A 12,265-nucleotide genomic window follows, 5' to 3' on the forward strand; every position below is an offset into this window, starting at 1 on the left:
TTATGTCAGAGGGTGTGGTCAGGGGTCATAGTGTCCAGTTTGGGGACCACAGGATCTCATCTCTGCTGTTTGCAGACGATGTTGTCCTGATGGCTCCATCAAACCTGGACCTGCAGCTGCACTGGGACGGCTGGGATGAGAATCAGCACCTCCAAATCGGAGGACAGGGTTCTCAACCAGAGAAGGGTGTCGTCCCTCCTCCAGGTGGGTGGGGAGTTCTTGCCCTAAGAGTTCAAGTATCTTGGGGTCTTGTTCACAAGTGAGGGAAGGATAGAGTGTGAGATTAAGTGGTGGATCGGTGTTTATGAACTTTGAAATGATGAAAAATTGGTACCATCAACGTCACATAAGTTATTGGCAGCTTTAGGGAATTTTTAGCCTGCGATATCCAAGTGTTACACTAACGCCACTTACTGTAGTTAAGTTCCCCCAACCCCCCCGAAGCCCGAGGCCCTTGCCTCCTAAACTCTTCTTCGTCTTCTTCCCAATTTCAATCTCATGTATTCTTGCATAACAACCGTAACCGACTGACTGATGTCAGGATTTAGTGTTTTAAAGGCCAAAATTCTAGAAGGCCACTTTAGATCCCCTCCTTTACGCGAAGACGTCGTGGGGACATGGTCGTGCAGCGGGAGCGTTGCTCAGCATTGGTGGATGCAAAAGCTGAATTTGGACCACATCCTCATTCTGGAGTTGAGTTCAGTCGAGTGCGTTCACCTGTCGAGAAAATTGTCTTTTCTGCTTCTGTGAGCAGAAGAGTCTCTCACAAATCAAGACTCTTCACCGACCGATCAGGTAAGAAACTCTTTTCTTTGGACACTGATTAGGTTTTATTGTGGGCCATATTTCACACCAAAAGGACCTTTCTGGTCCGATCATAGTTTTACACTTGCCTCATCTGTAACTGCTGTACTTTTATTATCATTGTACAATAGTTTCCTTTAAATCATGTTTGAAATGTTGTCAAGACAACACTGTTTCTGACTCTTCTAGTTCAGTCTTCAGCACATTCTGGAACTTTGCAAAATAAATGCTCTTTTCCCATCACAATAAGAGTTTTCACTTTGATGATGATTAGTCACTCTGTGATGTTGACCTTGTGTTTCAGAGATGTCCTCCACAAGTGAAAGGAGCTTTGAGGAGATGTTCCGGTGCTCCATCTGTCTGGAGGTGTTCTCTGAGCCAGTGTCCACTCCATGTGGACACAACTTCTGCAAACGCTGCATCTGTGCGGCCTGGGCCCCTGAGGGGCCCTGCACATGTCCTCTGTGTAACAGGAGCTATGACAGAAGACCTGAGATCAGCGTCAATTATTTTGTCTTGGAGATGGTCTCTCAGTTTAGGAGGTCCTCTCTGCCGCACATGTTGGAGCAGAGGAGGCTGAAGGTCCAGGAGATCCAGGGCTGTGTGGAGCTCAGTGACACAGAGGTCCACAGAGAGAGGGCTGTGGGGCTGCAGGCCTTCACTGATCTCATGCAGTCTGTTCAGAGCCTTCAGGACCGGTTCTTAGAGGAGCTGCAGGAGAAGCAGAGCCGGAGCCACAAACGAGCCCAGGAGCTGGTGCAGCAGCTGGAACAGGAGATCTGTGAGCTGGAGAAGAGCAGCACTGAGGAGGAGCGGCTCTCACACTCTCAAGACCCCCTCCACTTTCTACAGAACTGCCCTGCACTTACGCCCCCTGCTGGGCTGAAGGAGTGGAGCAGCCTGAGCTTTGAGCCGGAGACGTGTGAGGGCAGTGCAGCCCGGGCTCTGTCTGAGCTGGAGAAACATCTCTTTGAAGACTTTAAACATCTGCCTTCAAGATTAGAACTAAAGAGAGTGCAGCAGTTTGTGGTGGACGTCACTCTGGATCCAGACACTGCTCATCCTCGGCTCGTTCTGTCTGAAGATCTCAAACAGGTTCATTGTGGAGATGTGAAGAAGAAGCTCCCAGATTCTCCACTGAGGTTTGATACTTATGTTAATGTTCTGGGAAAGCAGAGTTTCTCCTCAGGCAGGTTTTATTTTGAGGTTCACGTCAAAGAGAAAACAGACTGGGATTTAGGAGTGGCCCAAGAGTCCATCAACAGGAAGGGAAGGATCACTCTGAGACCTAAAAATGGATTCTGGCGGATCATGTTGAGAAACAAAGATGACTACTTCACTTGTGCAGACTCTTGGACTCGTCTGCCTCTGCAGCGAGCTCCTCAGACGGTCGGGGTGTTTGTGGACTATGGTGAGGGTCTGGTCTCCTTTTATGATGCAGATTCTGCAGATCTTCTCTTCTCCTTCAGCGGCTGCTGCTTCAGGAAGAAACTGTTTCCATATTTCAGTCCTTACATGAATAACAGAGGTTCAAACTCTGCTCCTCTGGTCCTCACTGCAGTTGAGACTTTCAGAGGTCACAGTGACAAACAACACTTTCACCTAAACCAGGTCTAAGGTTCAGACCTGGTTTCCTTATTTATTTTGTCTTCCAAACATTTTTGGTTATGACTTTTTAAAGTAAACCAAAGATTTTAAGAACAATTTTAACAACATATCTGACGAGTCAGCGACATGTCCGGGAGAAGAAGGGAAACGGACTCTTGTGAACGCTGTCAGAAATATCAACAAGTAATTCATAGCTTCAAATTCAAGGACTCCAAGATACAATTCCAGTGTCATCCAGTGGTAAGAAGTCCACATTTTTTACAAGAAAGACAGCTACTTTCAACTTAAACTGGAGTGACTGTCATTCCCAAAATTATGTGAAGTCCAGAAAGACCAGGCTGTATCTTGGAGCAAACTCGGTGCAAAGCCTAAACGACATAAAATCACCTAAAATACAGCTTACAAACAGATTTATACCACTTTCAGATACGGAATTAAATTACAAAAGACATGACGTGGCCTAAAGGCAGCAGAAAGAGAGAATCTGTGTCAAACGTCAAGGTCACTGATACGATCCTGATTGGAGATGCTGCAATACGTCACGTGACGCATGAAAAGATCAACACGCATTCTTTTCCCAGCGCCACTGTTTCTGAGATAACGTAACTCCTTCCTAATGTTTTGGCCAAACATCGAGGAGGGAAAAAGCTGATTGTGCTCGAGGTGCAGTCGACATGCGGCGAGAACAGACTGAAGTTATAATATATATAACAGCTGTAAATAAGAGTGTTACTATTGTTATTATTATTTTTTACTTTTTATTAAGAGTTTTATAAGAGATTTTCTATTAAGAGTGGTTTTAGTGGGAATTTCCCCCATTGTGGGACAAATAAAGGCTTTTCTTATCTTACCTTATCTTAAGTTTTGAAAAGAGACTTCTTGAAGTTATTCGACGTGCTGATGAAATGGAAATCAAAACATTCATAAGTCATAAGTCGACCTCTTCCAAACATCGACAGGAAGAAAAACAAGTTTAGTTGCTTCAGCTGAACACATGGCTGTCCAAAGAGTGTGCACCTAGAGGACTGCACTACACTGAGAACTTCTATCTATTCTGGAAACGCAGCGGTGGAGTGAGGGTGCAGAGGTGGAGTGAGGGTGCTGACAGAGAACCTGCTCCACGCTCTGAGGCATTGGACTGGGCCTGTACAGGGTCCTGAGCAGATAGTTAGAGAAAAGAGGAATGAGAGAAGAGTTCCTGCTCCATCAGCCAGAGACCGAGCCAATGTTTCAGCATCAACAGCACCACAACCACAGCCTCCACCAAAGGATTCAGCTCCACCACCTCCAGCGAAGGACTCTTCAATAACAGCACCACAACAATCTTCACCGCGGCCAGGAGTCATTCCCCATAGGGTCCTCATCAAAGGCCTTGGACCCATCTGTGACAGGCCCGACAGCATCCCTGTCATCGCCTCTGCCCTCAGAGCAGTCCTGGGTCCCCCCTGCAACATCTACTCCCACTTCCTCACTCTCCTTCTCCACCCTCACCCAGGGGCCTTCCCAGCCAATGTCTGATCAAATCAGGCCTTAAAACGGCTCCACTCACGCCCAATATAGCAAGATCAAGAGTTATATCAACACTTATCAACTCTTCCCTACACAAGCCGACTACACCAACAAAAGCCCCACCACCCATCCCCCCTCGCCTCTCACCTGGTATCTCCCATAGAGAGGATGCACTGGGTCTCAGCGTTGCCAGGACTTATTGTCATATTAAAAATCAAACCAACCCGGGCCCTATGTAAAAAGAGCCCCCCCTAGTGCTATTTCTGTGTCACATCACACAGATGGCAAAACAAAATACGAGTCAGGCCCAATCTGAGAAATTTGATTAATATTCTCTGTGAAAAGATAAAGCCCAGTCTCACTGAAACTAGTCTGAAACTTGCTGTGCTAAATGTCAGATCCTTATGTAACAAATCTCTCTTAATTAATAATTTTATTTCTTCTTATAATCTTGATTTTATGTTTTTAACTGAAACATGGCTTGACAAAAACACAGGAAATGTAGTTCTGATAGAATCTGCTCCACCCAACTTTAAGTTTGAATCTGAAACACGAGAAAATAAAAAAGGGGGTGGAGTCTGTGCTGTCTTTAGAGATGAAATAATTACCCGCAGGTTGTTCTTTTGGGGTGTTTTCATCATTTGAGTTTGTATCCTTTAAAATGGAGCTAAAACAGTCTCATTCTCTTCATTGTTTTATACAAGCCTCTCCAGCACTGACAACGTTTTATTGATGATTTTACTGAGATTTTTCAGTCGCATAAACTCTGATGGTTTGGTCATTACAGGTGGTTTCAATGTGCATGTGGATCATGTTTGTGACAGAAACACTAAAGAGCTTGATGCTTCGGTCGTACTCAGCATGTGAAAGGCCCCACCCACAGCAGAGTGGCCCCACCCACAACAGAGGGCACACTCTAGATCTCATAATTACAAAAGGGGTAAAATATTTCAAACGTCGATGTGTTCGATGCTGCTCTGTCTGTTCAGAGGCTGGTCCTGCAGCTGTTCAGAGACTGGTCCTGCAGCTGTTCAGAGGCTGGTCCTGCAGCTGTTCAGAGGCTGGTCCTGCAGCAGTTCAGAGGCTGGTCCTGCAGCAGTTCAGAGGCTGGTCCTGCAGCTGTTCAGAGGCTGGTCCTGCAGCTGTTCAGAGGCTGGTCCTGCAGCTGTTCAGAGGAGACACACTGTTTATGGAAATGATAAACTTTGAAAATGTCTCATGTTCTAATGTAAATGATTTGTTGAACTCTGTTACATCGAGTGTTTTGAATGTTCTGGACACCATCGCCCCTATGAAGGCTAAAATGGTTCAAAATAAGCAGAAGTTGCCATGGAGACATGATGATTGGCTCAGGGCACAGAAAAGGGAGTGACACAAGTCAAAGCTCCAGGTTCAAAAAGAGATTTACAAAGAAGCTGAACATGAACAACCTCATTTTATGTAGAACTAGAGAAAGATATTTCTCAGAAATAATTGGAAGCTGCAGTAACAACGGGCGTGTCCTGTTGCCACAGTAACAGATGAACAAACCCTCCAGCTCAGCTGCCGTTAGAACTCATTTCCACATCAAGTGTCATGAGTTTGTATTATTCTTTAATGACAAAGTTCAGGGCATTAAAAATGTTATAAAGCCGAACAGGGGTCAGGGGTCAGGGGGAGGGGGGAGGGGTCAGGGGGAGTGGCAGTACTGAGTCATGACCGGCCCATCTCTAATCTGACATTTTGGGACAAAGTCCTTTCACAGATTTCCTCTTAACAAACAACTCATTAGATGTTTTGATGCTGGTGGAACAGATCAGTGTGTGGAGCAAAACAACTTTCTCCAGCTCCACTCACACACAGACACACACTCACACACAGACACACACTCACACACACACACACACACACACACACACACTTGACCCCAGTTGCTGTGCCTTCACTTGGAAAAGCCTGGCGTTGGCGCTCGTTGGCGCTCGTTGGCGCTCGTTGGCGCTCGTTGCAAGTTGAAGAGACGAGAGCTTTTGTTTCGCCGGCTGAAATGTGGCACGCGACGCTCGTTTTGGACACGCCATGAAATCACATTAAAAAGTGAACGCGCGGCCACTTTCCTGTCAGCTCCAGACACACCTCCAGACACGCCTCCAGACACGCCTCCAGACACGCCTCCAGACACGCCTCCAGACACACCTCCAGACACGCCTCCAGGACAGAGCTACTCGAGTAAAAATACAAGTAAGAGTGAGAAGATGAAGCACAAAACTGAAAAAAGAGCAGAAAACACACGTGTACACGCACACGGCGTCGGTCAGACAGTCGCACACGGCGTCGGTCAGACATTCGCACACGGCGTCGGTCAGACATTCGCACACGGCGTCGGTCAGACAGTCGCACACGGCGTCGGTCAGACATTCGCACACGGCGTCGGTCAGACAGTCGCACACGGCGTCGGTCAGACATTCGCACACGCCGTCGGTCAGACATTCGCACACGGCGTCGGTCAGACAGTCGCACACGGCGTCGGTCAGACATTCGCACACGGCGTCGGTCAGACATTCGCACACGGCGTCGGTCAGACAGTCGCAGGCGTCGGTCAGACAGTCGCACACGGCGTCGGTCAGACAGTCGCACACGGCGTCGGTCAGACATTCGCACACGCCGTCGGTCAGACAGTCGCACACGGCGTCGGTCAGACATTCGCACACGGCGTCGGTCAGACAGTCGCACACGGCGTCGGTCAGACATTCGCACACGGCGTCGGTCAGACATTCGCACACGGCGTCGGTCAGACAGTCGCAGGCGTCGGTCAGACAGTCGCACACGGCGTCGGTCAGACAGTCGCACACGGCGTCGGTCAGACATTCGCACACGCCGTCGGTCAGACAGTCGCACACGGCGTCGGTCAGACAGTCGCACACGGCGTCGGTCAGACATTCGCACACGGCGTCGGTCAGACATTCGCACACGGCGTCGGTCAGACAGTCGCACACGGCGTCGGTCAGACATTCGCACACGCCGTCGGTCAGACAGTCGCACACGGCGTCGGTCAGACATTCGCACACGGCGTCGGTCAGACAGTCGCACACGGGGTCGGTCAGACATTCGCACACGGCGTCGGTCAGACATTCGCACACGGCGTCGGTCAGACAGTCGCAGGCGTCGGTCAGACAGTCGCACACGGCGTCGGTCAGACAGTCGCACACGGCGTTGGTCCGACAATCGCAGGCGTCGGTCAGACAGTCGCACACGGCGTCGGTCAGACAATCGCAGGCGTCGGTCAGACAGTCGCAGGCGTCGGTCAGACAGTCGCACACGGCGTCGGTCAGACATTCGCAGGCGGTGGTCAGACAGTCGCAGGCGTCGGTCAGACAGTCGCAGGCGTCGGTCAGACAGTCGCACACGGCGTCGGTCAGACATTCGCAGGCGTCGGTCAGACAGTCGCAGGCGTCGGTCAGACAGTCGCAGGCGTCGATCAGACAGTCGCACACACCGTCGGTCAGACAATCGCAGGCGTTGGTCAGACAGTCGCAGGCGTCGGTCAGACAGTCGCAGGCGTCGGTCAGACATTCGCACACGCCGTCGGTCAGACAGTCGCACACGGCGTCGGTCAGACATTCGCACACGGCGTCGGTCAGACATTCGCACACGGCGTCGGTCAGACAGTCGCACACGGCGTCGGTCAGACATTCGCACACGGCGTCGGTCAGACATTCGCACACGGCGTCGGTCAGACAGTCGCAGGCGTCGGTCAGACAGTCGCAGGCGTCGGTCAGACAGTCGCACACGGCGTCGGTCAGACATTCGCAGGCGTCGATCAGACAGTCGCACACACCGTCGGTCAGACAATCGCAGGCGTCGGTCAGACAGTCACAGGCGTCGGTCAGACAGTCGCAGGCGTCGGTCAGAGAGTCGCACACGGCGTCGGTCAGACAGTCGCAGGCGTCGGTCAGACAGTCGCAGGCGTCGGTCAGACAGTCGCACACGGCGTCGGTCAGACATTCGCACACGGCGTCGGTCAGACAGTCGCAGGCGTCGGTCAGACAGTCGCAGGCGTCGATCAGACAGTCGCACACACCGTCGGTCAGACAATCGCAGGCGTCGGTCAGACAGTCGCAGGCGTCGGTCAGACAGTCGCAGGCGTCGGTCAGAGAGTCACACACGGCGTCGGTCAGACAGTGGCAGGCGTCGGTCAGACATTCGCACACGCCGTCGGTCAGACAGTCGCACACGGCGTCGGTCAGACAGTCGCAGGCGTCGGTCAGACAGTCGCACACGGCGTCGGTCAGACAGTCGCACACGGCGTCGGTCAGACATTCGCACACGCCGTCGGTCAGACAGTCGCACACGGCGTCGGTCAGACAGTCGCACACGGCGTCGGTCAGACATTCGCACACGGCGTCGGTCAGACATTCGCACACGGCGTCGGTCAGACAGTCGCACACGGCGTCGGTCAGACATTCGCACACGCCGTCGGTCAGACAGTCGCACACGGCGTCGGTCAGACATTCGCACACGGCGTCGGTCAGACAGTCGCACACGGGGTCGGTCAGACATTCGCACACGGCGTCGGTCAGACATTCGCACACGGCGTCGGTCAGACAGTCGCAGGCGTCGGTCAGACAGTCGCACACGGCGTCGGTCAGACAGTCGCACACGGCGTTGGTCAGACAATCGCAGGCGTCGGTCAGACAGTCGCACACGGCGTCGGTCAGACAATCGCAGGCGTCGGTCAGACAGTCGCAGGCGTCGGTCAGACAGTCGCACACGGCGTCGGTCAGACATTCGCAGGCGGTGGTCAGACAGTCGCAGGCGTCGGTCAGACAGTCGCAGGCGTCGGTCAGACAGTCGCACACGGCGTCGGTCAGACATTCGCAGGCGTCGGTCAGACAGTCGCAGGCGTCGGTCAGACAGTCGCAGGCGTCGATCAGACAGTCGCACACACCGTCGGTCAGACAATCGCAGGCGTTGGTCAGACAGTCGCAGGCGTCGGTCAGACAGTCGCAGGCGTCGGTCAGACATTCGCACACGCCGTCGGTCAGACAGTCGCACACGGCGTCGGTCAGACATTCGCACACGGCGTCGGTCAGACATTCGCACACGGCGTCGGTCAGACAGTCGCACACGGCGTCGGTCAGACATTCGCACACGGCGTCGGTCAGACATTCGCACACGGCGTCGGTCAGACAGTCGCAGGCGTCGGTCAGACAGTCGCAGGCGTCGGTCAGACAGTCGCACACGGCGTCGGTCAGACATTCGCAGGCGTCGATCAGACAGTCGCACACACCGTCGGTCAGACAATCGCAGGCGTCGGTCAGACAGTCACAGGCGTCGGTCAGACAGTCGCAGGCGTCGGTCAGAGAGTCGCACACGGCGTCGGTCAGACAGTCGCAGGCGTCGGTCAGACAGTCGCAGGCGTCGGTCAGACAGTCGCACACGGCGTCGGTCAGACATTCGCACACGGCGTCGGTCAGACAGTCGCAGGCGTCGGTCAGACAGTCGCAGGCGTCGATCAGACAGTCGCACACACCGTCGGTCAGACAATCGCAGGCGTCGGTCAGACAGTCGCAGGCGTCGGTCAGACAGTCGCAGGCGTCGGTCAGAGAGTCGCACACGGCGTCAGTCAGACAGTCGCAGGCGTCGGTCAGACATTCGCACACGCCGTCGGTCAGACAGTCGCACACGGCGTCGGTCAGACATTCGCACACGGCGTCGGTCAGACAGTCGCACACGGCGTCGGTCAGACATTCGCACACGGCGTCGGTCAGACATTCGCACACGGCGTCGGTCAGACAGTCGCAGGCGTCGGTCAGACAGTCGCACACGGCGTCGGTCAGACAGTCGCACACGGCGTTGGTCAGACAATCGCAGGCGTCGGTCAGACAGTCGCACACGGCGTCGGTCAGACAATCGCAGGCGTCGGTCAGACAGTCGCAGGCGTCGGTCAGACAGTCGCAGGCGTCGGTCAGACAGTCGCACACGGCGTCGGTCAGACATTCGCAGGCGTCGGTCAGACAGTCGCAGGCGTCGGTCAGACAGTCGCAGGCGTCGATCAGACAGTCGCACACACCGTCGGTCAGACAATCGCAGGCGTCGGTCAGACAGTCGCAGGCGTCGGTCAGACAGTCGCAGGCGTCGGTCAGACAGTCGCACACGGCGTCGGTCAGACAGTCGCAGGCGTCGGTCAGACAGTCGCAGGCGTCGGTCAGACAGTCGCACACGGCGTCGGTCAGACATTCGCACACGGCGTCGGTCAGACAGTCGCAGGCGTCGGTCAGACAGTCGCACACGGCGTCGGTCAGACATTCGCACACGGCGTCGGTCAGACATTCGCACACGGCGTCGGTCAGACAGTCGCAGGCGTCGGTCAGACAGTCGCAGGCGTCGGTCAGACAGTCGCACACGGCGTCGGTCAGACATTCGCAGGCGTCGATCAGACAGTCGCACACACCGTCGGTCAGACAATCGCAGGCGTCGGTCAGACAGTCACAGGCGTCGGTCAGACAGTCGCAGGCGTCGGTCAGAGAGTCGCACACGGCGTCGGTCAGACAGTCGCAGGCGTCGGTCAGACAGTCGCAGGCGTCGGTCAGACAGTCGCACACGGCGTCGGTCAGACATTCGCACACGGCGTCGGTCAGACAGTCGCAGGCGTCGGTCAGACAGTCGCAGGCGTCGATCAGACAGTCGCACACACCGTCGGTCAGACAATCGCAGGCGTCGGTCAGACAGTCGCAGGCGTCGGTCAGACAGTCGCAGGCGTCGGTCAGAGAGTCACACACGGCGTCGGTCAGACAGTGGCAGGCGTCGGTCAGACATTCGCACACGCCGTCGGTCAGACAGTCGCACACGGCGTCGGTCAGACAGTCGCAGGCGTCGGTCAGACAGTCGCACACGGCGTCGGTCAGACAGTCGCACACGGCGTCGGTCAGACATTCGCACACGCCGTCGGTCAGACAGTCGCACACGGCGTCGGTCAGACAGTCGCACACGGCGTCGGTCAGACATTCGCACACGGCGTCGGTCAGACATTCGCACACGGCGTCGGTCAGACATTCGCACACGCCGTCGGTCAGACAGTCGCACACGGCGTCGGTCAGACATTCGCACACGGCGTCGGTCAGACAGTCGCACACGGGGTCGGTCAGACATTCGCACACGGCGTCGGTCAGACATTCGCACACGGCGTCGGTCAGACAGTCGCAGGCGTCGGTCAGACAGTCGCACACGGCGTCGGTCAGACAGTCGCACACGGCGTTGGTCAGACAATCGCAGGCGTCGGTCAGACAGTCGCACACGGCGTCGGTCAGACAATCGCAGGCGTCGGTCAGACAGTCGCAGGCGTCGGTCAGACAGTCGCACACGGCGTCGGTCAGACATTCGCAGGCGGTGGTCAGACAGTCGCAGGCGTCGGTCAGACAGTCGCAGGCGTCGGTCAGACAGTCGCACACGGCGTCGGTCAGACATTCGCAGGCGTCGGTCAGACAGTCGCAGGCGTCGGTCAGACAGTCGCAGGCGTCGATCAGACAGTCGCACACACCGTCGGTCAGACAATCGCAGGCGTTGGTCAGACAGTCGCAGGCGTCGGTCAGACAGTCGCAGGCGTCGGTCAGACATTCGCACACGCCGTCGGTCAGACAGTCGCACACGGCGTCGGTCAGACATTCGCACACGGCGTCGGTCAGACATTCGCACACGGCGTCGGTCAGACAGTCGCACACGGCGTCGGTCAGACATTCGCACACGGCGTCGGTCAGACATTCGCACACGGCGTCGGTCAGACAGTCGCAGGCGTCGGTCAGACAGTCGCAGGCGTCGGTCAGACAGTCGCACACGGCGTCGGTCAGACATTCGCAGGCGTCGATCAGACAGTCGCACACACCGTCGGTCAGACAATCGCAGGCGTCGGTCAGACAGTCACAGGCGTCGGTCAGACAGTCGCAGGCGTCGGTCAGAGAGTCGCACACGGCGTCGGTCAGACAGTCGCAGGCGTCGGTCAGACAGTCGCAGGCGTCGGTCAGACAGTCGCACACGGCGTCGGTCAGACATTCGCACACGGCGTCGGTCAGACAGTCGCAGGCGTCGGTCAGACAGTCGCAGGCGTCGATCAGACAGTCGCACACACCGTCGGTCAGACAATCGCAGGCGTCGGTCAGACAGTCGCAGGCGTCGGTCAGACAGTCGCAGGCGTCGGTCAGAGAGTCGCACACGGCGTCAGTCAGACAGTCGCAGGCGTCGGTCAGACATTCGCACACGCCGTCGGTCAGACAGTCGCACACGGCGTCGGTCAGACATTCGCACACGGCGTCGGTCAGACAGTCGCACACGGCGTCGGTCAGACATTCGCACACGGCGTCGGTCAGACATT

The 12,265-nt window shown here is 55.2% G+C and overlaps 1 protein-coding gene across 1 annotated transcript; it reads left to right on the top strand.

Annotated features, from left to right (window-relative positions):
- Window positions 1-617: 617 nt before the first annotated feature.
- Window positions 618-2,421, top strand: LOC140383514 (E3 ubiquitin-protein ligase TRIM21-like). Its single transcript, XM_072465962.1, has 2 exons — window positions 618-795; window positions 1,109-2,421. The coding sequence occupies exons 1-2, from the start codon at window positions 618-620 to the stop codon at window positions 2,419-2,421; spliced, it is 1,491 nt and encodes a 496-aa protein (XP_072322063.1).
- The last annotated feature ends 9,844 nt before the right edge of the window (window positions 2,422-12,265 follow it).

Source organism: Eucyclogobius newberryi, unplaced genomic scaffold, assembly GCF_026437365.1.
Source record: "Eucyclogobius newberryi isolate DKJ021-1_F unplaced genomic scaffold, fEucNew1.0.hap1 SCAF_52, whole genome shotgun sequence".
Taxonomy (NCBI): Eukaryota; Metazoa; Chordata; class Actinopteri; order Gobiiformes; family Gobiidae; genus Eucyclogobius; species Eucyclogobius newberryi.

Coding starts and splice junctions, on each gene's coding strand:
- LOC140383514 (XM_072465962.1), top strand. CDS start 618: ATGGTCGTGCAGCGGGAGCGTTGCTCAGCATTGGTGGATGCAAAAGCT. Junction 796..1,108: donor ACTCTTCACCGACCGATCAG/GTAAGAAACTCT, acceptor CTTGTGTTTCAG/AGATGTCCTCCACAAGTGAA.